This window comes from Schistocerca americana, chromosome X (genome assembly GCF_021461395.2).
Source record: "Schistocerca americana isolate TAMUIC-IGC-003095 chromosome X, iqSchAmer2.1, whole genome shotgun sequence".
Taxonomy (NCBI): Eukaryota; Metazoa; Arthropoda; class Insecta; order Orthoptera; family Acrididae; genus Schistocerca; species Schistocerca americana.
In genome coordinates, this window is record NC_060130.1 from 620137071 (window position 1) to 620158219 (window position 21149).

General features: G+C 42.5%; 1 protein-coding gene across 1 annotated transcript in view; it reads left to right on the forward strand.

Annotated features, from left to right (window-relative positions):
* The window catches only part of LOC124554833 (putative tyrosine-protein kinase Wsck), a 161964-nt gene that overhangs the window by 33427 nt on the left and 107388 nt on the right, over positions 1-21149 (forward strand). Inside the window, exons 3-4 of the mRNA XM_047128496.1 lie at positions 12966-13268; positions 18925-19145. Of these exons, the coding sequence (XP_046984452.1) occupies positions 12966-13268; positions 18925-19145 (524 nt within the window). The remainder of the gene's footprint in view (positions 1-12965; positions 13269-18924; positions 19146-21149) is intronic.

Here is a 21149-nt window from a genome sequence, read left to right on the forward strand (position 1 = left end):
TCGATCTCAAGCAGAAAAGAAAAAGAAACATATGTCCCGGGACAAGGAGCCTCTGGTGTCGTCAGAGGTCTCTTCCCCACCTTTGCAACCTGACTCTGACCTGCTGTTCATGGATGTCGCCCCCTCCTTGTCAGTGATGGATGGTGACCCGGCAGCATGACTGGCTTTAGCCTGTTCACCCCCCATTTGAATCATCGTTCAGTGATTATCCAATGGAATTGTAATGGATATTACCATCACCTTCTGGAGTTGAAATCCCTTATTTCGTTTTACTCTCTAGCTTGTGTGGTTCTACAGGAATCTCATTTTACTGATGATCACTCACCGTCCCTCCGTGGGTTTTGTGCTTTCTGTCGAAATCGGGTCAGCCCCCTGTGGGCCTCTGGTGGTGTTTGTACGTTGGTCCAAACGGACATTGCTAGCATGTGGATTCCTCTTCAAACTACATTGGAAGCGGTTGCTGTTAGGGTCCACCTGGAATCTGGGGTCACAGTTTGCTATCTTTATCTTCCTCCTGACAGGACTCTTACACCTGCTGCCTTAACTGCCCTTCTTCAGCAACTTCCTCCTCCCGTCCTCCTTCTCGGGGATTTTAATGCTCATCATCCCTTGTGGGGCAGTGCATTTCCATCTAATCAGGGTCTTCTCATAGACCAGTTTCTTGCAGACCACGACTTGTGCCTTCTTAATGATGGCTCCCCTACCCATTTCAGTGCCGGTCATGGTACCTTCTCTGCCATTGATCTTTCTCTTTCTTGTCCCTCCCTCCTCCCTTCATTACACTGGTCGCCACACGACGACCTTTGCGATAGTGAGCACTTCCCGTTGATTCTCTTGCTTCCTTCCCACTCCCCGATGGACAGGTTACCTCATTGGTCTTTCCAACATGCCGATTGGCCTCTATATATATTGCACAGGTCATTTTTTCTCCCTCTTTATTGGGTTGTATTGATGACGTCCTACATGACGTGTCTGATGCGATTGTTCGTGCTGTTAGCCTTGCTATCCCATGCTCATCTGGACCATTTCACCTCCGGCAAGTTGTGTGGTGGAGTACAGCCATTGCCATTGCCATTGCCATTGCCATCGCCATCCGTGATCGCCATTGAGCTTTGCAACACCTTAAGATGCATCCATCCGCTGCCAATCTTATTACCTTTAAACGCGTTCACGCCTAAGGCCGTTACTTGATCAAACGGAGCAAATGGGTGTGTTGGGAATGCTTTGTTTCTTCCCTCTGTTCTATTGTCCCTATGTCACGGTTATGGGCTACACTTCATTCTTTCCAAGGTTGCCATCGGTAGTCTACCTTGCCGGGCCTTGCCCTCCCGGATGGCCTTTGCACAGACCAGTTGATTCTCGTGGAACATCTTGCGACCCATTTTGCAACAGCATCAGCATCTACCTCCTACCTGGCTGCTTTTCTTCACCAGAAACAGCGGGCTGAGGCTTCCACCTTATGTTTTACCCCTTGTCAGTCAGAATCTTACAACAAACCTTTTACTGAATGGGAACTTCTTTCCCCATTTTCTGCTTCTCATGATACGGCCCCTGGCCCAGACTCCATCCATAACCAAATGCTTCAACATCTCAGTGCTCCACAATGACATCTTCTCCTGGTGCCTACCCGTATTCGGCTCCAGGGTGACTTCCCTTTTCAGTGGAGGGATAGCATCGTGGTTCCCGTCCCTAAGACTGGTAAGAACCCCCTGTTTGTCGAAAGCTATCGGCCAATTAGTCTGAGAAACGTTGTTTGCAAGTTACTTGAACAGATGGTAGCCCGTCGGCTCAATTGGGCCCTCGAATCTCAGGATCTATTGTCCTCTTACCATTGTGGCTTCCGAGAGGGACGGTCTCCGATCGATCATTTACTTCGCTTGGAATCTGCAGTTCGGCAGGCTTTTCCCAAGTGCCACCATTTGTTTGCAGTATGTTTAGACCTTCGCAAGACCAATGACGCGGCTTGGCGGCATCATATCTTTCTTATGCTGCATGAGTGCGGTCTTTGGGGCCTCACTCGAGATTTTTATCTGCCAGTTCCTGTTCAATTGGTTGTTCAGGGTTCGGGTTGGTACTGTTTTTAGTTCTCCACAGACCCAGGAGAATGGCATCCTACAGGGTTCCGTATTGAGTGTACTTCTTTTCCTCATTGCTATAGATGGACTTCTGGCCTCTGTCAGTCCTTTGGTCACCCCAGCTCTGTATGTGGATGATTTCTGCATTTGCGTTAGTTCCTCTTCAATGGCCTCTGCAGACCGGCAGCTCCAGGATGCTATACGGTGTGCCTCTTCATGGACCCCCTCACACGGGTTTCAATTCTCTCCTTTAAAATCGCGGGTGGTCCACTTCTGTCACCGTACTATGATCCACCCCGATTCGGAGCTCTACCTAGATGCACAATGATTACCTGTGGTCCCACAGTTTTGTTTCCTGGGTCTTCTTTTCGACAACAAGCTCGCTTGGCTGTCTCATATCAGTCTTCTGAAGATAGGATGTTTCCGAAAACTCAATATCCTTCACTTCCTTGCCCATACCTCTTGGGGTGAAGATCGTTCCACTCTTCTCTGCCTTTATCGGGCTTTAGTGCTGTCTCGCTTGGACTATGGTTGTCAAGTTTATGGTTCGACTGTTTCTTCCACACTGCACTTCCTGGATCCGGTCCACCACCATGGTATCCGTTTGGCCGCCGGTGCCTTCCCTACTAGCCCTGTTGATAGTCTCCTGGTTGAGGCTGGGATTCCCCCCCACTCTTTTCTGTTTGCAGTCCCAGCTTCTGGTTTCTTACACAATCACTCTCCGTTCCTCTCCCACTCATCCTTCCTATTCTATCCTGTTCCCAGACTAAGGACGTCGCCCACCTGATTCCCACCCTCGGGTGAGTTTACCAGTTGGGCTCTGCCTTGCGTCTCTTCTCTGTGATTTTAAGTTTCCTTCTTTGTCCTGTCTCCCACTTCCCGTCCTCAGCACCCTCCCTTGGTTAGTTCCTCAGCCCTGGATTCGGATGGATCCCCGCAGACGTTGGTTGTTTTTTCCGCTGCATTTTATTTGAGTTTCGGGCTGCTGTTGTTTTTTACACCAGTGGCTCTAAATCTGCCGATCATGTGGGATATGCCTTCACGTCCTCTGTTGGCATGGAAAATCATCTCCTGCCAACTGCATGTGGGGCGTTTACTGCAGAATTTATGGCAATTTCCCAGGCCCTTACCTTTATTAAACAGTCCCAACTCGACCACGTTTTGTTATGCACGAACTCAATGAGTGGTTTTCAGGCTGTTGACTGCTGTTTTTTGCGCCATCCCTTGGTCTCGACCATCCATGACCATCTTGCTGATCTTCACCATGCTGCTTGTTCCGTTGACTTGCTTTGGGTCCCTGGCCATGTTTGTATCCCAGGTAATGAGCTTGCTGACCGTTTGGCTGGGGGAGCAGTCACTTACCCCCCTTATCTGTCACCCCTCCTGCAGCGAATTTACAGCTTCATATCAAATCCTACTTCGCACAATCATGGACCAACGCTTGGGAGACTATCTCCCTGCCTAATAAACTTCGTGTGATTCAGGTGACACATGTCTCGTGGCGTTCTTCCTTCCGCCTCTCCCGAAAGGACTCGACCAACCTGTTTCGTCTCCGCATCGCCGTACCAGGCTGACCCATGGTTTTCTTTTGCGTAATGAGCTACCCCCACTTTGTGGTCATTGGGCCTTCCAGTCAGTAACACACATTTTGGTGGAATGCCCCCTTCTTTTGGCTCTGTGTACTATTGTTTTCATAATTGACAACACAACTGCACTTTTACATTTTTTAGCCTTTTACCTTTTATCGTTATGACTCTTCTGAGATGTAAGTCCATCCGAATGGACCACCGCTGAAACAAGGGACTGATGACCTTGCCGTTTGGTCCCTTCAACCCCAGTCAATCAACCAACCAACCAACCAATCAGGCATCACAGAGACAAAAAAATAGAACGTAAAGTCCCCAGAAAAGTTTTTGGAGCAGAACAAACAGATGGTATATGGATGAAGAGAATTGTATGAACACACAGGCAGGCTCACAGACATGATCAGAAAACAGCGACTAACATTCTATGGACAAATACATAGAATGAACAACAGAAGACTCACAAAGAGGATTTTTGATGTAGCAAACAGTTCAATCAAAAAACCCAATTGGTTTCAAGAAATAGAAGAAGATCTAATACAGTCACGGATCAGTAAATGAATAATCATGTAACATTCAAGTTAACCACTGCCGTGAAGGCAAAAATGTGTAATTTATTGTAACATTTCTTAGCTGTAGGTGCATTAGTAGCACATTAAGAATTGTTCACATGCTCTAGGAAGACTTGGTTGAAATTCTCTGTTGCAGTAGTCCCAAATGTTTTGACGTTGTCTTTGATGGTGAGTGTTCATCATAGACAAGGTTATCGTCAGGAATGCCCCAGGGAAGTTTGATAGGTTGTCCCAAAAGGAATTGTTAGGGATATCACAGGAATGATTATGTGAAGCAAGAAAACTTCAAATGAAAAGATGTCCTATTCTGAATGGTTTCCAAGACAAAACACATTTTTTGATACTATTATTTACTTTCTGTATTATTCAGTACACTTTCATTGTTTACAACATACCACAGTACTGCAGAAGAAGTTGAGAAGAACAGTTTTATATATGACACTTGGTATTATCAGGTCAGGAAACTACCTCAAATTGGCCTACAAGAACTACCTAAGGTACAGTATGAGGTGATATAAGATGACTTAGGCAGAGTGTCTAGTTAGTGTGTTGAATGGCAGCTAGCTCTAAATGTAGAAAAATGTAAGTTAATGGCCGGCCGGAGTGGCCGAGCGGCTCTAGGCGCTACAGTCTCGAACCGCGTGACCGCTACGGTCGCAGGTTCAAATCCTGCCTCGGGCATGGATGTGTGTGTTGTCCTTAGGTTAGTTAGGTTTAAGTAGTTCTAAGTTCTAGGGGACTGATGACCTCCGAAGTTAAGTCCCATAGTGCTCAGACCCATTTTTTGTAAGTTATGGCAGATGAGTGAGAGAAACAATCTTGTAATGTTTGAGTACAGCATTATTAGTGTACTGCTTGGTACAGTCAAGTCTATTAAATATCTATGGGTGTAATGCTGGGAGATGATATGAAAAGCAACAGGCACATAAGGGTGGTAGTAGGGAAGGCTAATGGTCAATTTCAGTTTATTTGGTGAATTTTAAGAAAGTGTTGTTCTTCTCTAAGGGGGAACACACACAGAACATTAGTGCCACTCATTCTCGAGTTCTGCTCGAGTGTTTAGATCTCCACCAGGTTGGATGAAATGAAGATAGCACAGCAACTCAGAGGCAGGCTGCTAGCTTTGTTACTGTTCGGTTCCATCGACATACAAGTATTAAGGATATGTTTCATGAACTCTAGTTGGAATCTCTGGAGGAAAGAGTACTTTCTTTTCTCAGAGCTCTGTTGAGAAAATTTAGAGGACCAGCATTTGAAACTGATTGTAGAATAATTGTACTGCTGCCAATGTGCGTGTCACTTAAGTTTAGTTCAACTGCTAGCAGTGGACAGTATTCTGATAACAGCAGTAGTTGCAGATGGTGTCCACAGGGGGTCGTAAATATCAGCCTTCCATGAGAGGTGCCCACCAACATTCAGTTTCAGAAACTTGACACTTGGCATATTATGTCAAGTTCGAAAGGGAGTGTGCTGCTACCAATAGTAGAATTATCTATCAAAGAGCTGAATGCATAGTATTTTCCTGCAATTAACTATGCACCAAGAACAGGTTTCTCCCAATATTGTATTTATTTTATTATTCACTTTCTGGTCTGAAGTGGTAATAGTTATGCTTGTATCATTGACAAACAAAGTAGATTCAGTACTATTTGGTATGGTCAGAGATAAGTCTTTGATGTACATTGTCTATTCAAAAAATTCCGGAACTTTGTCCACAAAATTTTTCTATGCTTACCTTTTACTTACTGTGCACGGCCTCCTTCGAAATACTCTCCTCCACATACATTTTCTCACAGATGTTGCAACACATCGTGATAGTACTATCGATTAACAGTTTTTCCTGTGACACATTTTCATGATGAGCTAATCCTTCAAAGTCAGAGAAAACTGTCAGCGTGGCTTTGACATATGACCTGGCCTGACCTGACGAGCTTTTTTCGGTCTTGGAGAACCTTCCCTGACCCATTATGAAGATCGAACCTTGGTCTCAACATCATTCTGTAGACCCACATCTCATCACCAGTTCTAATTCTTTTAAGGAACATCTTGTTCTCATTTGCACGATCCAAAACCTCTTCACAGATTGTGAGGTGAAGGTCTTTCCGGTCTTGACTCATGAGCTGTGGGATGAACTTGGTGGCAACAGGATACATTCCAAGATGCTGTTTCAGGATTTCATGGCGTGATCCAACCGAAATATTAATTCTTCTGCAATCTCGTGGACAGTCATTCTTTGATTGGCATTCACAGTTTCTTTGATGTTCTTGACATAAGTGTCATTCGTAGACTTTGAAGGGCGTCCTGAATGAGGGTCATCTTCAACTTCCGTCAGGCCATTTTTAAACTGTGTGAACCATTCATAACATTGAGTAGTGCTTAAGCTCTCATCACCATAGGCTTCCTGCATGAATTGGTGTCTCACTAAAGGTTTTCTTGGAGGGTCTCACAAAATTTAATGCAGACACGCTGCTCCTCTACGTCTGCCATCTCGAAATTCGCAAACTGTGTGACAAAAAATTCTCCCCAATGCAGCTCTGAACAATAAATAATGTAACTTCTGGCAGTTACACATTAAGCCCAGGCAACTGCAGGAGTACCAAATGCATTTTGCTCCAACAGACCATTGGCACGAAATTACGAATGCTCCGGAATTTTTTGAAGAGACTCGTATACTGGATGACTTTTCATTGTGTGCAGGAAATAAAAAATATACAGATACTGCTGGAAGGAATATAACGGTTTTGTACTATTTACCACACAAACCAATATTAGTAAAGCTATTGCCACATTTCTATACCTCACAAATTACAAATTGGAAGATCATCAGACTTATTAATATGTAAAATGATCATATAATAAAGATTTTGTGGAGCTTATTGAATCAAAGAAAGACTGTTACTTACAAAATGCATGAAAAGTTTGTCATGAACCAACTGGAAGAGAGTAATACCCGACATTGTTGGGCAAGGGGTATACAGAAATCTGTATTATTTGTTGACAAATATTTTTTCAATGAAAGAGAGTTGTAACTTTTAGACTTGGCCGGCAGTGCTTCTTGTAGAATGATGTGGTGTGGATGGGGGATACTTGTACTTGAACTACACGCATGCCTCTTCCAATATCCACTTGCATCAGTTTTTTTCTAGCCACAGACAATTTGCAAAAGCTGTTACTATAAACAAAAGATTTTGATTTTAGATGTTGACGTAAACTGTTGGCCAGACAAAAGAATGAAAGAGGGATTTTTGTCTGCAAGTTGTCTGTACTTGCTGTGGGTAATGTTTCCAAACCTATCAAAAAGTCATATTGTTATTAGAAAAAGACCTGCTGTGCAAGTATGAAACCACAAGGAACAGGCAAAGTTGCAGTACCCAAGTCAGATGCCAGTTCATTTTCTGTTATGTGGCAGTGTATAGTGCCTTTCTGCTTCTTGCCACATAAACAAGAGGGAAACCAACTATATGATTCTCTCGTAGTTCCACATTCCTAAAATGTCTAACTGAACAGTATGATCTACATTGTCAGATGGATTTGTTAAGTCACAAAAGGCATCCAGTGGTTGCAGTTTTGCTCTTTCATCTGATGAGTCATCCCTGAAGCCAAGCTGTGAAGTGTTAATTATTACTTAATTAAGTAGCAACTCTATTGTATGACACTTCTTCAAAAATTGGTTAGAGCATGGTTAATAATGCTTGTTGGGTTGTAGTTCTCAACTTCGTCTACTTCCACTTCATCCAGAAGAAATGTCACCATTGAACACTTATGCCTGTCTGGGAAAAGACGTGTCTGGGAGTAACTGAGTACACTGCTAATGAAACAAAACAGTGATCAAGTCTTAACAATGTTATTGACAACACAATACATTTGCTTCGACAGGAAGAACAAAAGGTACAAAATACGGCGTATTACTAGGTACTGGTCCAGAGGCTTAACAGAGCTGCTATCTGAAATTGCCTGATTGTTTCTAGTATGTAGTAACACCACTAAGAGCTTCATAAGAATATACACTTGCAGGGAAATAATCCAAGTCCCAAGAATGCTGTCCTGATTATGTCCAGCACAGGCACAGAAAAGACAATCCTTAATACACTCTAAGCCCACAGAGGAAGCAATGATGAAAGCTGAGAACGGTGGTGTCCATCACTACAGTGGACTTCTGAGAGCATGCTGAGATAGTGAGTTGAGTACCACCTGCCCAGAGTCCAGGAGAGGCTCTCGAAGCTGGAAGAACTGGCTCATGTATTCTATGTGGTGGAATACTGGTGATACAGTTTTATTGTCACTTGTTGTGCGGATGCAAATAGGTACCTTGGAAGTGGCGATCGGTGCCAGCACTGCTACTATCGCCAGGCATCCGGTCATGACTGCGACATGGTGAACTTGTGATGCAGAGGTGTGCAGGGGCCATGTAGGCTGCATGTATGCCCAGGGTTTCCGCGGGATTACCACTCCCTTTTGTGTAGATCTCTGGTAGGGCATTCCTCCCCTAGCAGGAAGGGACATGAGGCTGCAGCCCATCTCAATGTCCTTGTCAGGTTGCTGGACTGCAGGCGGTGCTACATGCACATCTGTGAGGATGGCGTCTGGTGGTGGCGGTGTAGCAGAGGCACGATTCCCATGTCCCAGACAGCAGCCTCACTGTCGGGTGTCTGGTCACGTGAGGGCAACGATGCTGGAACAGAAGCTGAAGTTATACCACTGGTGGGTGTATCAGGGCCCAAGCATTTTCAGAGCTGGTTTATGTGCCTGCAGCAGGTGACACTGTCAGCCAAAGTAAATCCTGCCATAGCTTGGTCAAGGAGATGGGAGATGGTGGCAGGGATCAATTGTAGTTGTCCATCAGAATGTGTCAGGGACCACACAGGGTCTCAAATGGCGAAATGATGATGGCAAGGGTGCCAAGCAGGTACATGGGTGGACTGAGGTTGTAACAGAGAGAGCTGGGACTGGTGAGGCCATCCATGCAGCTTTTCCGTTGGGGAGGAGCTTTCCAGGGGGAGGTTTGATCGGATGTCAGGAATGATGAGAAGGTATCTTCCAAAGGATGGTGCTTGCGTGTTGGAACTCCTGACAATCCTCTTGGCTGTGCTATTGGAAGCTGTGTGGAAAAGCACCGTGTGGATAATTTGGATGTCTTTTTTTCTCACAAAATTGCATGAACATAGTGGAAGTGAATTGTGGATTATTGTCCAAAACAACCATTTTGGGAAACCCTTCAGTAAATGTGTGAAAGAGCACAGATGGTGTGGTCAGAAGATGTGTCAGACATTTTTATGAAATAGGGAAATCGGCTCCCCACATTGACCACTGAAAGTGAGGAGAGCCGAGGAAAGGTCCAATGAAGTTGATGTATATGCAGGACCAAGGCTCTAAGGTGTCAGACTAGGGACAGTAATGGCGAGGAGGAGCTGCCTATTTACTTTGGCATGTAAGACAGGAGGAGACTTAAGGCAGTAATGGGTGCGCCCATGCCTTTCCAATAGCTGTTCTGTCATGCGAGGCATTTAGTCGAGATGACACCCCTTTGACCCGCAGGTAGGAGCTGTTGGACCTGTTGCTGGATTGGTGGGATAATTACATGTGTTGAGCCTGCTCCACCTATATGAGGAGGATGCCGTGCAGCAATGAGAGTTGGGCCAACAATGCCTGAATATTTGAATTACTGGGTCCCTGATGCCCTTCGGGTCTAGGGGAGACCTGTTCTGCACCATGTGGAGGACTGCTTGAAACGTGGTACCCTTGCTGGTATGTTGTGCGACAAGTTTTACATCGAGAGGTAGGTGAGTGATGGCCTCAGCTGCTCCGGTGCCTTAGTGAAAACTCCTGGCCATTGCCCAATGGTATGTGAGATAGGAGGTCTGCTTGGCGTGTTGTGGCAAAGTTTGGTACCTGATATTGTATGTGTAGGCCAATAGAAGAAGGGCCCACTGCTGAAGGTGCCGCACCATACTGATGGAGATAATAGCCATGGCATTGAACAATGACGGGAGCAGTTTGTGGTCTGTTGGTAGTGTGAAGCAGTGGCCGTAACATAATTTTGGAACTTTCTGATACAAAAGATGATAGCCACGCTTCTTTATCTGTTTGGCTATAATTGCGTTGTGATGTGGACAAAGTTTTCGACACAAACACAATTGGCTGTTCGATGCAGTTGACCATGTGGGTGAGAACTGCTCCCAGACCATAATCCGCTGCATCCACTGCCAGCACCATGGGTATTGAGGATTGTAAGCCATGAAGCATGTTGGGTGCAGGAGTGATTGTTTGAGAGTCAAGAGAGCCTTGTCACAGTTTGCACTCCATTCCCATTTGGCACTTGTGTGTAGTAGGCAATGTAGTGGTTCTGTGATGGCAGTTGCATGAGTGATGAAATGTCTGTAGTAGTTTAACTGTCCGAGGATGGATTTCAGATGAGTTGTGTTAATTGGAATGGGCAGATGTTGAATGGTGTCAACATATTCTGATGTAGGATTGCCTGAGACCATGAATAGGTATCCTAGATACATGACCTGGGAGACAAAAGACATGCACTTGTCTACGTGACATTTGAGGTTGGCCTCTTGTAGTACTGTGAAGAGGACCTCAAGATTGTCTGCTAATTCCTTGACACCCTCGCTGGTGACTAGTATGTCATACAGATAGTTGACTACTTCAGGGAGTGGCTGAATTAGTTGCTTTAAACACCATTGAAATATGATGGGAGCACTAGCAATGCCAAATGGCAGATGATTGTAGTAAAATAGCCCAAAGATGGTGTTGACAACCAAAGTCACCTTGCGCTCCAAAACAGACATGAACTTTTCCGGGAGTCTTGTCATCTAAGACATTGTATTAACTGAGTGGATGGTAGGTTCTGCAATATGGATCTCGAGTTCAAGAACAGAGAATAAGACCATCTCCAGAAGGTTGACATGACGCAGTATGTGTGCTACCTGAATCCATTTCTGAATGATGTGAGAGCGGTATGAGATTGTGGCCCGAAGCTGACCTTTGATATCGATGGTACCATTAATGTAGCTCCACAGATGCTGAACCAGCAATTAGAGAGGTGGGGATCTCATAGTGGAGTATGTGGACCAGTCAGTGATGGCAGTCAAAGGTCCTGTGTCAATCTGAATTCTGACTGGATATCCATTGACTTGAGGGAGAGATGCACGGGCCCGATTGTATGAGGCAATGTAGCCTGAACAAACTCTGTGATTGGTTGGAAAGTGACATCACCCTCCGATTCACAGTTGATTTCTTCCCAGTTGTTACAGTCCAGACATTTTAGACATTGACTGGCAGACCTCTGTTTGGTATTCCATCTTGCCACAGTCACTAAACTTTTGCCGCCTGAACTGGTACTGTTGCCACTGATTGTGGGTAAAGCATTGACTAGGGGGCGGGTGTAGGGGCAACATGGGCAATCGGTAGGTTATAAGGTTGCATTTGGACTGGGTCTTGTTTCTGAATCAAGGTGCCTTGCATTTTGGTTATGAACATTGCTGGAGGGTCTTGTAAGGTTGTCGTTGACTGCAGTGATTGTGTTCGAAGGCTGGGATGATAGGGAAGCGTGTTTCCAGAAGGGGATCCTTCCACTTGAGTAAGTCTGCCTGAAGACTGTTATCTGATGCATGGACAATAATCATGCCTCTGACCAACAATGCAGCATAAGACTGTTTATGATTGGGGTTGGCACATTGAAAACGGCAGTCTCTGGAGATGTCCTGCAATTGGATGATCCATTAGCACTTGAAGCTGTACTGAAGAACAGCTTCTGCCGAATGTCTGCTGGCTGTAGTGGACAATGTGGATGCTAAAAAGATGGGACTCCATGGTCCTTGGTGTGCGGCACATGCTGTGATCTGTGTGCGAATAGTGCATTTTTACTTGATCTACAAGGTGGTGGTGGTGGTGGTGGTGGTGGTGGTGGTGCTGCTGATGATGATGGTAAAATTATTGATTTTTGAAATGTACACATTGATGATAAGATGTTATATTTTAATAAGTCATGTAGATCCTCTGTTAGTTCCAAGTTCAGGTGACATTAAACATTGGTTTTATATGATTAAAACACTGTTTTTAATAATCTGCAATTTTTCCAGCCCCTGCAACACAGAAACTATCAGTCCTAGAGACAAAATGAATTGGACCTTTTTTTGTAGGAAATTTAAGTTTAAAATCTGGGTTCGAATCCCAGTTCGACACAAAGTTTCATTGGCATTGTTCCATAATATTCTGATAATTGTCCATATCTGCAACTGTTAATACATTTCATGTATTAATGTAGTTTAATTTTATACTGGGAAACATACTGGCTAGGAACTGCAGATTTGGAATTATTCGACAGAAACAAAAAAGTGACTTTTAAATGTCCCGCACTCCCTGACCCCAACACTCAAATCCCACCAGCCAGGATTTTTAGTAATTTGTTCATGAGACTCCCACCTAACACAGTGCAAAAATTTGTGACTACACAATTTTTTTCCACTAATTTTCGTTTGTTGATTGGACTATTAGCTGTGTTAAGTCCTTACACTACTCATTCTCCTATAGGTCTCGTGTAGCTTTCCTTAGGAATATGATTTATCTAGAACATCTTGTGTAACAAATGTTTATGTCAGCTTTTTCAAGTTGGTCAAGTTAAGCCATTATTTCAATGTTAATATTTTTATACTTTCAAATTTCCTTACAAATGTAGGTATAATGTATCTTATTATAGGAATATTTATCCTGAAATTCTATTTCTTTAGTTGCAGGTCCACCAAACACTCTACAGGTAGCAAGTGTGTCAGACACAATGATTGAAGTTACTTGGACTCCACCTAAAGCTGCAAATGGTGAAATAAATAGCTACACTGTGACAGCAGCCCCCAATCACACTTATGCCAGAACCACTCCTGTACAAACAATTCTACTCACATATCAGAGCTCAGTTACAAGTGCCAATATTATTGGCCTGCATCCAGGAACGGAGTACCAAATATCAGTGTCTGCAATCACTGCGGCTGGGACAGGTGTTCCAAAAACACTTACTACCTATACACAAATTGGAGGTAACTTTATCAGATAACAGAATTACTTACTTTCTCCATTAATATCCTTTTTTCATTATTGGCCATTATATATTGTAGGAAGCTATTTAACCATTACTTCTCAGTCAAATTTCAAGAAAGAAAAAAAAAAAAAACCTTGGTTAGACATATATAATAAGAGCTACATATTCCATTGGGTATTAAAATGTAGAAACATTTTGTAGGCTTCAACCTGATTTTCTGGACTTCATTTTTATTTTTTATTTAATTTGAAGTTTATGACTATAGGAAGTTTCTGCAGGTACTACAGCGACTGTGTTGTTAACTTTGCTCATTCAGACTACATTTTCAAGGCTCTTAATGGGTCTTGATTTCTTTATTTCTTTTCTCATACCAAACAAGATGACAAGATTCTTAAACATATGGATTAGGATGCATAATATTTAAATTCGAATTTCCATCTGATATAAGTTTGTAGGCTTCCATGGCAGTGTCATTTTAAGTAAACTAATTTTTGGTAATAGGTAATCTCATGGTAAAACATTAAAGCAAAATTATTTTATTCTAATTTCCACTATCCATTCTGGCATAGCTTGAAGCAAACAATAAAATCTGGTAGCTACATGTTTTATTTTAATGAACTGAAATGACAAGAAATCATTTACATTAATGAAAACATCTGCTGGTGTGTTATTTGTAAAACACCACAAATTTTTATTTTATTTGGTGCCAGAGGAACATACTTAAGTGAATTAAAAGGGAGAAAACAGTCTTTCATAAACAGAAACAAAACACACTGAATAGTTGCAAATTTCTATGCAGAACTGACAGAGCTAAACTGTTACTTACCCGGTGGGGGAAATTAAAGAATGGCAGATGTTTGAAAATAGATATCATTTGCTGTATTTGTGCATGTATATTTCATTTCCTTATAGTCTTTGTGGCACACTTTTTGCCAGTGTCTACCAGGGTGCATTACCTAGGCACATGTGGATGGTGGAGATCGGTGACACATTGGACCAGAGTTCTGCTGCAGACGGCACTGGCATGTTCTTGATAGAGTTTTATTTATATGGGGCGGGGGTCTTCCCCATGTGATCTGGAAAGCACACACACACACACACACACACACACACACACACACACACACACACACACACACACACACACGACACACGACACACACAAAAATCATCAACTTCGCTTTTGGTAGGCATTCTTTAGCAGCAAGAAATGTTAAGTCTCTGTGTATCTTGAAACATGAGAGAGAGAGAGAGAGAGAGAGAGAGAGAGAGAGATTGGGAGGGGGGGGGGGGAGTGAGTGAGTTTTCTTGCAGTCTGTACTATTTTCCCAAATAGGCCATGAAAAGTACTGTACCAGTTTTAAGGTTAACGCATAGAGTGATCCATTGCTCCCATTACGTTAATGAATTCCCCGTTTCTTAACACATACTTTGATCACTTGTTCCGTGGATGTTCCAGTACAAGATTTCTTCAAATTGATTGAGTGAGAGTTCCTTTTCTGACTTTGATGATGTGAGTCACTAAAGTAGACCCCCAAAATGATCCTAGAGTAGATTAAAAATATGCGCTGTACTAGGATTCGAACCTGAGACCTTTGCCTTTCATGGGAGAGTGCTGTACCAACTGAGCTAACCAAGTGCAACTTGCAACCTGCCCTCACAACTTTACGTGCACCAGTTCCTCATCTCCTGCCTTCCAACCATTAATCTGCCATGAAGTTTCAAATCAGTGCTCACTCTGCTGCAGAGTGAAAATTCATTCTGGAAATCAGAGTGTAGTTAGTAGATCAAACAAGTCATGCAATACACGTATATTCAGGCGGTGGTAGTATTGCATAGACAAGGTATAAAAGGGCAGTCCTTTGGTGAAGCTGTTATTAGTGCTCAAGTGATTCATGTGCAAAGGTTTCTGATGTGCTTAGGGCTACGCTATGGTCATTAACAGACTTCGAATGCAGTTGATAGTTGGAGCTATAGTCATGGGACATTCCATTTTGGAAATCATTAGGGAATATAATATTCAGAGATCCACAATGTCAAGAGTGTGTACCAAATTTCATGCATTATTTCTCGTCATGGGCAATGCAGTGGCCAATGGCCTTCACTTAATGACAGAGAGCAGCAGCGTTTGTATAGAGTTGTCAGTGCTAACATACAAGCAACACTGCATGAAATAACTTTATAAGTCAATGTAGGATGTACTGCAAATGTATCTGTTAGGACAGTGCAGTGAAATTTGACATTAATGGGCTATGACAGCAGATGGCCAGCAAGAGTGCCTTTGCTAACAGCACGACATCGCCTGCAGCGCCTCTTCTGGGCTCATGACCACATTGGTTGGACCCTACAAGACTGGAAATGTGTGGCCTGGTCAGGTGAGTTCCAGTTTCAGTTTGTAAAAGCTGATGTTTGGGTTCAAGTCTGAACAGACCTCAGGAAGCCTTGGACCCAGGTTGTCAACAAGGCCCGGTGCAAGCTGATGGTGGCTCCATAATAGTGAGAGCTGTGTTTACACGGATCATTGACTGGAAATGGTTATGTTTGGATACTTGGAGACCATCTGCAGCCATTCAATGATGGAATTTTTATGGATGACAATGCTCGACGTCACTGGGCCACAGTTGTTCGCGATAAGTTTGAAGAACATTCTGGACAGTTCACGTAAATGATTTGACCATCCAAATTGTGCACCATGAATCCCATTGAAAATTTATGGGACATAATTGAGAGATCAGTTTGTGCACAAAATCCTTCACTGGCAACACTATTCCTGATTCACAACAAGGTGTTTTTGGTTTAATGTTGGAAATCTTGTTTGGAGTTTCTTTATTTTTTGGTCATAGCAAGTACAAGAAAAAGTTGGACTCGTCCATTCATGAAATTTATGCTGTGGATTGGATTGAGCCACTGTGAAGTTATGTGGAACACACAGCATTTTCTTAATTTTGTTTTACTGTTCCAAACTCTGTCTTGGTCCTTCTGTTGCTAATATCTAACATCTGCATTTAGCTTATATATGATGTCAACAAAAATTTACATTTATGTTCACAGTTTCCACAGGAAGATAATGAAACTTTTACAGGAGTGAAAACACACTGTAATTTGCACAAGATGAGGAAGTATATTACTGATGGATCATTATTGTATCTCAAAGACCCTATGATATAGAAATGATGTTGCTGTCAGGAAATAGCTGAGACCTTTTTTTCCATAAGTGTAGAGATATTTCAAAGGTACTGCCAATTGTAAGTCTTAGAAGTTGTAGAGTTCTTTTGGAAGCAAAGCTGCTGCTTTTATTGGTGAGAATGCTTCTCCATTTCAGTAACGTTTTGTGAGCCTCTGCATTTTTGTATACAAAACACCAATAAAAGTGCATGCTCCAACTTGTTCGTATATCTAATGAATGATCCCCTTGATTCACTATCTTTGAATCACATTGCTTTAAATTCCTTGAAGAATTTTATGCCATTGGCTACTGAGTTGCAGCAGGGCTAATCTTATGTTCATTCATTGAAATGACTTTGGATCCAAATGAGTGTAAGTTAACTTGTGGCAAAAGTTCAATCCAGTGAATTCTGGGGAAGTAACTTGTCGGTAAAAATTGCGGTTGATGATGTCATCTTTAAAAAGTACTCCAGTTTACTACATTAACTGTTTCTTATGCACTCTATGGCCTGAATAGCACCTGAAAATGCTCATATCTATTGGTTTTGTCAACTGGATTTGATAGTGAGCAGGCAACTGTTTTTTATGCCATGAATTCCTAGACATTGCCAGATCTTTTCATTTGGTTGACTACAACAGGTAGCAAATGCAATAATTTTCGTTCCAGCTTGCTCTAACTGGTTAATTTCTTGATTCAGTATATGCAAGACTTCACCAGGAGTGGTGTTGCAACTTGTATACACAGCAATGGGTTGAATCTCGTCATGCAGCAGAGCAACAAACATTAATACCAGAGCATGATCTGCAAGGTCGTTATTACATTTGTCTGGCATATATTCCCATAAATTGATGAAACCATCAACTTTCAGTAAAGTGTTATTGAAATGTAGTTTTTCTTGGAGCTTAACTTCATCAAAACTCAGCATGCCTTTTTTTCATTTTGTTCTTCCTCTAAATAATTCTTACTTGCTTTCAAAGAGTTTGTGTTAGCTCCACATGAGCATATGAGATCATTTACTATATTTTGGGGACTTGTTTCAGAAGGTTGTTGCAACAATCTGTACTTCAGACATCATCTGTATCTTTTGGGCTAATTAAGAGCACACTGCCCAGAAGAAACTCGTCATCATACCGCATTTCCTTGTTGTTTTCCAATTGGCATTTCTTTAACATACCGTCGACTATGATTTCTTGTTTCTTACGGAGTTTACAGTGCTCTAGGACATTTGAATGAGACATCTTACGCTTTTCATCCCAGAGCTGCTTTTGCAGGAGATTTATTTCGGCATTCACTGTTCTTAATTTATTAGGTAATTGCAAAGTATCCAGTTTCTTGCTCTTTGATATTGTTGTTAACATAATTACTGCTCCGTCCTGTACTGCTCCGTTCCCTTCATTTTCCTTGACAGAAGTAGTACTGGCAGACACCACAACTACATGTTGTTTACTGCCTGCTTTTTGAAGCTTCTCTTTTGCCAGTGTTTTGCTGGCGATTTTATTTTGTGTAATATTTTCAGAGATAGTTCAATAAACTGGGAAATAAATGAGGAACCGCTCCTTGTTTAAGAGGCCACCATTGTCAAGGAATTTCAACTTATTTATCAATTTTAAAACAGTCTGCTGATGTTTTTCCTCATTGAAATGTGAATCGCATACAAAACTATTGATAGTCAGATCTCTGTCTTTACAAGGAATTGCTCTCATCCTTGAAAATTCTGCTTCACTTTTTGGAGGCCTAAAAGGTATTTACTTTTAGTTCCTCTGCAGTTAAATCTGCATGCTGTAAGCAGCCAGATCTGCACACCGTAATGAAAAATGTGGGCATTTTGTGTTCTTTTTCTGTAAATACGAGTAACTGTAATTTTTAACACCTGTTTATCATCACAGCCTTTAACTCTTCAATGTTAACTCCCAACACCTTTTACATACTCACAAAATAAGTGTAGATAAAAGCAATAAACACCATCTGACTACACATGAACTTGAGTCTCAAGCGGCAGTGCTGATCGTAGTTCGTGGGCATGCCACCTTTCGTACACTACCTGCATTACCGTGGATGGAGTCAGTACACTTTCTCTTCTACTCGCCATGTTTTGGTCTTAAATTTCTGAGCTGTTAGGAGACCATGCTAGAAATATGACCATTTTTAACTCGTAAAGAGATACCCTTACGAATATTAGTCACAACTTAAAAGTAATCTTATTAACTGGGTACATAGACAAGCTGTCAAATTTCACTGCATGTGTTCTTCTTCTTCTTCTTGTTCTTGTGGCTCTGCACTTATTCATTAGAAGGACTCTTGCTATATCATTGCACATTTGCTTTAATGTTTTTGTCCATTGTATGAAGGTAATTTTCTTTCTTTTTATGTTATTATAGTTCCCCTCCCTCTTCTTACTTTTTATTACATACTGGTACTGAATTAAATTGTTTCAGTATGTGAAATTCAAACTGTGGACAAGTGTAATTTATTTTTTCTTTATTTACAGAGCCTAATGAACCAGATGTTCCAGAAATCATTAGCCGTCATAATGGTAGAATGAATGTTCGTCTGAGCCCTGCATTCAGTGAAAATGGTCCAATTTCAGCATACAGAATTATTGTTTTGGAAGGCAAGAATTTTGCATTTGATGAAAATTTGCTGAAATCGTATGAAGAAGCACAAAAAGATGGCAGTCCCTACTACATTGCAGCTGAACTAAAACCAGAGGTCAGCAAACAAAAACTGCAAACTCAGTCAGCATTGATAGTTCCTGTGGAGCATCTTCATCTCATACTTACATCTGCCATTAAGATACACAGTGGGTCAAATGTCACACTGGCTGTTGTTTTACAGATTACAGTATCCTCTTGTTTTGCATTCACTACTGCACTGATACAGCTGTGCAACCATTTTCAACTGATTTTTTCAAATAATTATTAGGTGGTTGTTTAGTCAAAAGAATGCAAAGAGGACCTACTTGTATTACAATAAGGTACTCAGTGAATCAAAAAGTGATAAAAGTGTAGGAAGCTGGCCTAGTATGTCATAAAATTAAACACAAGTAAAGTAGAATTAATAATTGTCCCTATAACAAAGACAACCATCATTACCAGACTTTACCTAAAGACATACACAATGTTTCTTGAACAGTAATGAAATAGCATACCACTAAAGGGTGTAAGAGTGTACTGGACTGTGTTATACAGTGACACATTCTGGTCAACCAGCAACAGATAAATTTTAACTCAAGATATGCTGAGTTGTGTGCTTTGAACACTATTATAGTAATCTCCGTTAACCTACAAAAGTGACATATTTCAATGTATGAATAAAGAGAAAAGAAAGAATAATTATTGTTTCTTTATTCTGTGCCCAGGTTTCATAGGGAGATCATACCGACATAGCAATAACTGATAGTTTTTGTAATTGTTACAGTATTTATTGAATATGATGACACTCTTTCTGACAGTTTTGATTTGCATGGTGTATTATAATAAAATAAAAAGGTAAAAAAATCAAGACAAACCTACACAAAAATTTTGGTCTTACTCATTATAAACAATGACAATAAAGGAACCCCAAATAAAAGGATGGTGAGTGATAATTGAACATGACAGTAACTTGTTACACAGTATACTGTTATGGATACAAGCCCATGCATAGTTTTCTTTCTTCCTCCATAACAAGAACAGCAATGAAAGATCCTGTGGACAAAACAATGGAAACCTAAAAGGACAGACACCTGTGCAAAAATAGCTGGTAAATCTGCTAAGTACACTCCTGGAAATTGAAATAAGAACACCGTGAATTCATTGTCCCAGGAAGGGGAAACTTTATTGACACATTCCTGGGGTCAGATACATCACATGATCACACTGACAGAACCACAGTCACATATACACAGGCAACAGAGATGCACAATGTCGGCACTAGTACAGTGTATATCCACCTTTCACAGCAATGCAGGCTGCTATTCTCCCATGGAGACGATCGTAGAGATGCTGGATGTAGTCCTGTGGAACGGCTTGCCATGCCATTTCCACCTGGCGCCTCAGTTGGACCAGCGTTCGTGCTGGACGTGCAGACCGCGTGAGACGACGCTTCATCCAGTCCCAAACATGCTCAATGGGGGACAGATCCGGAGATCTTGCTGGCCAGGGTAGTTGACTTACACCTTCTAGAGCACGTTGGGTGGCACGTGATACATGCGGACGTGCATTGTCCTGTTGGAACAGCAAGTTCCCTTGCCGGACTAGGAATGGTAGAACGATGGGTTCGATGATGGTTTGGATGTACCGTGCACTATTCAGTGTCCCCTCGACGATCACCAGTGGTGTACGGCCAGTGTAGGAGATCGCTCCCCACACCATGATGCCGGGTGTTGGCCCTGTGTGCCTCGGTCGTATGCAGTCCTGATTGTGGCGCTCACCTGCACGGCGCCAAACACGCATACGACCATCATTGGCACCAAGGCAGAAGCGACTCTCATCGCTGAAGACGACACGTCTCCATTCGTCCCTCCATTCACGCCTGTCGCGACACCACTGGAGGCGGGCTGCACGATGTTGGGGCGTGAGCGGAAGACGGCCTAACGGTGTGCGGGACCGTAGCCCAGCTTCATGGAGACGGTTGCGAATGGTCCTCGCCGATACCCCAGGAGCAACAGTGTCCCTAATTTGCTGGGAAGTGGCGGTGCGGTCCCCTACGGCACTGCGTAGGATCCTACGGTCT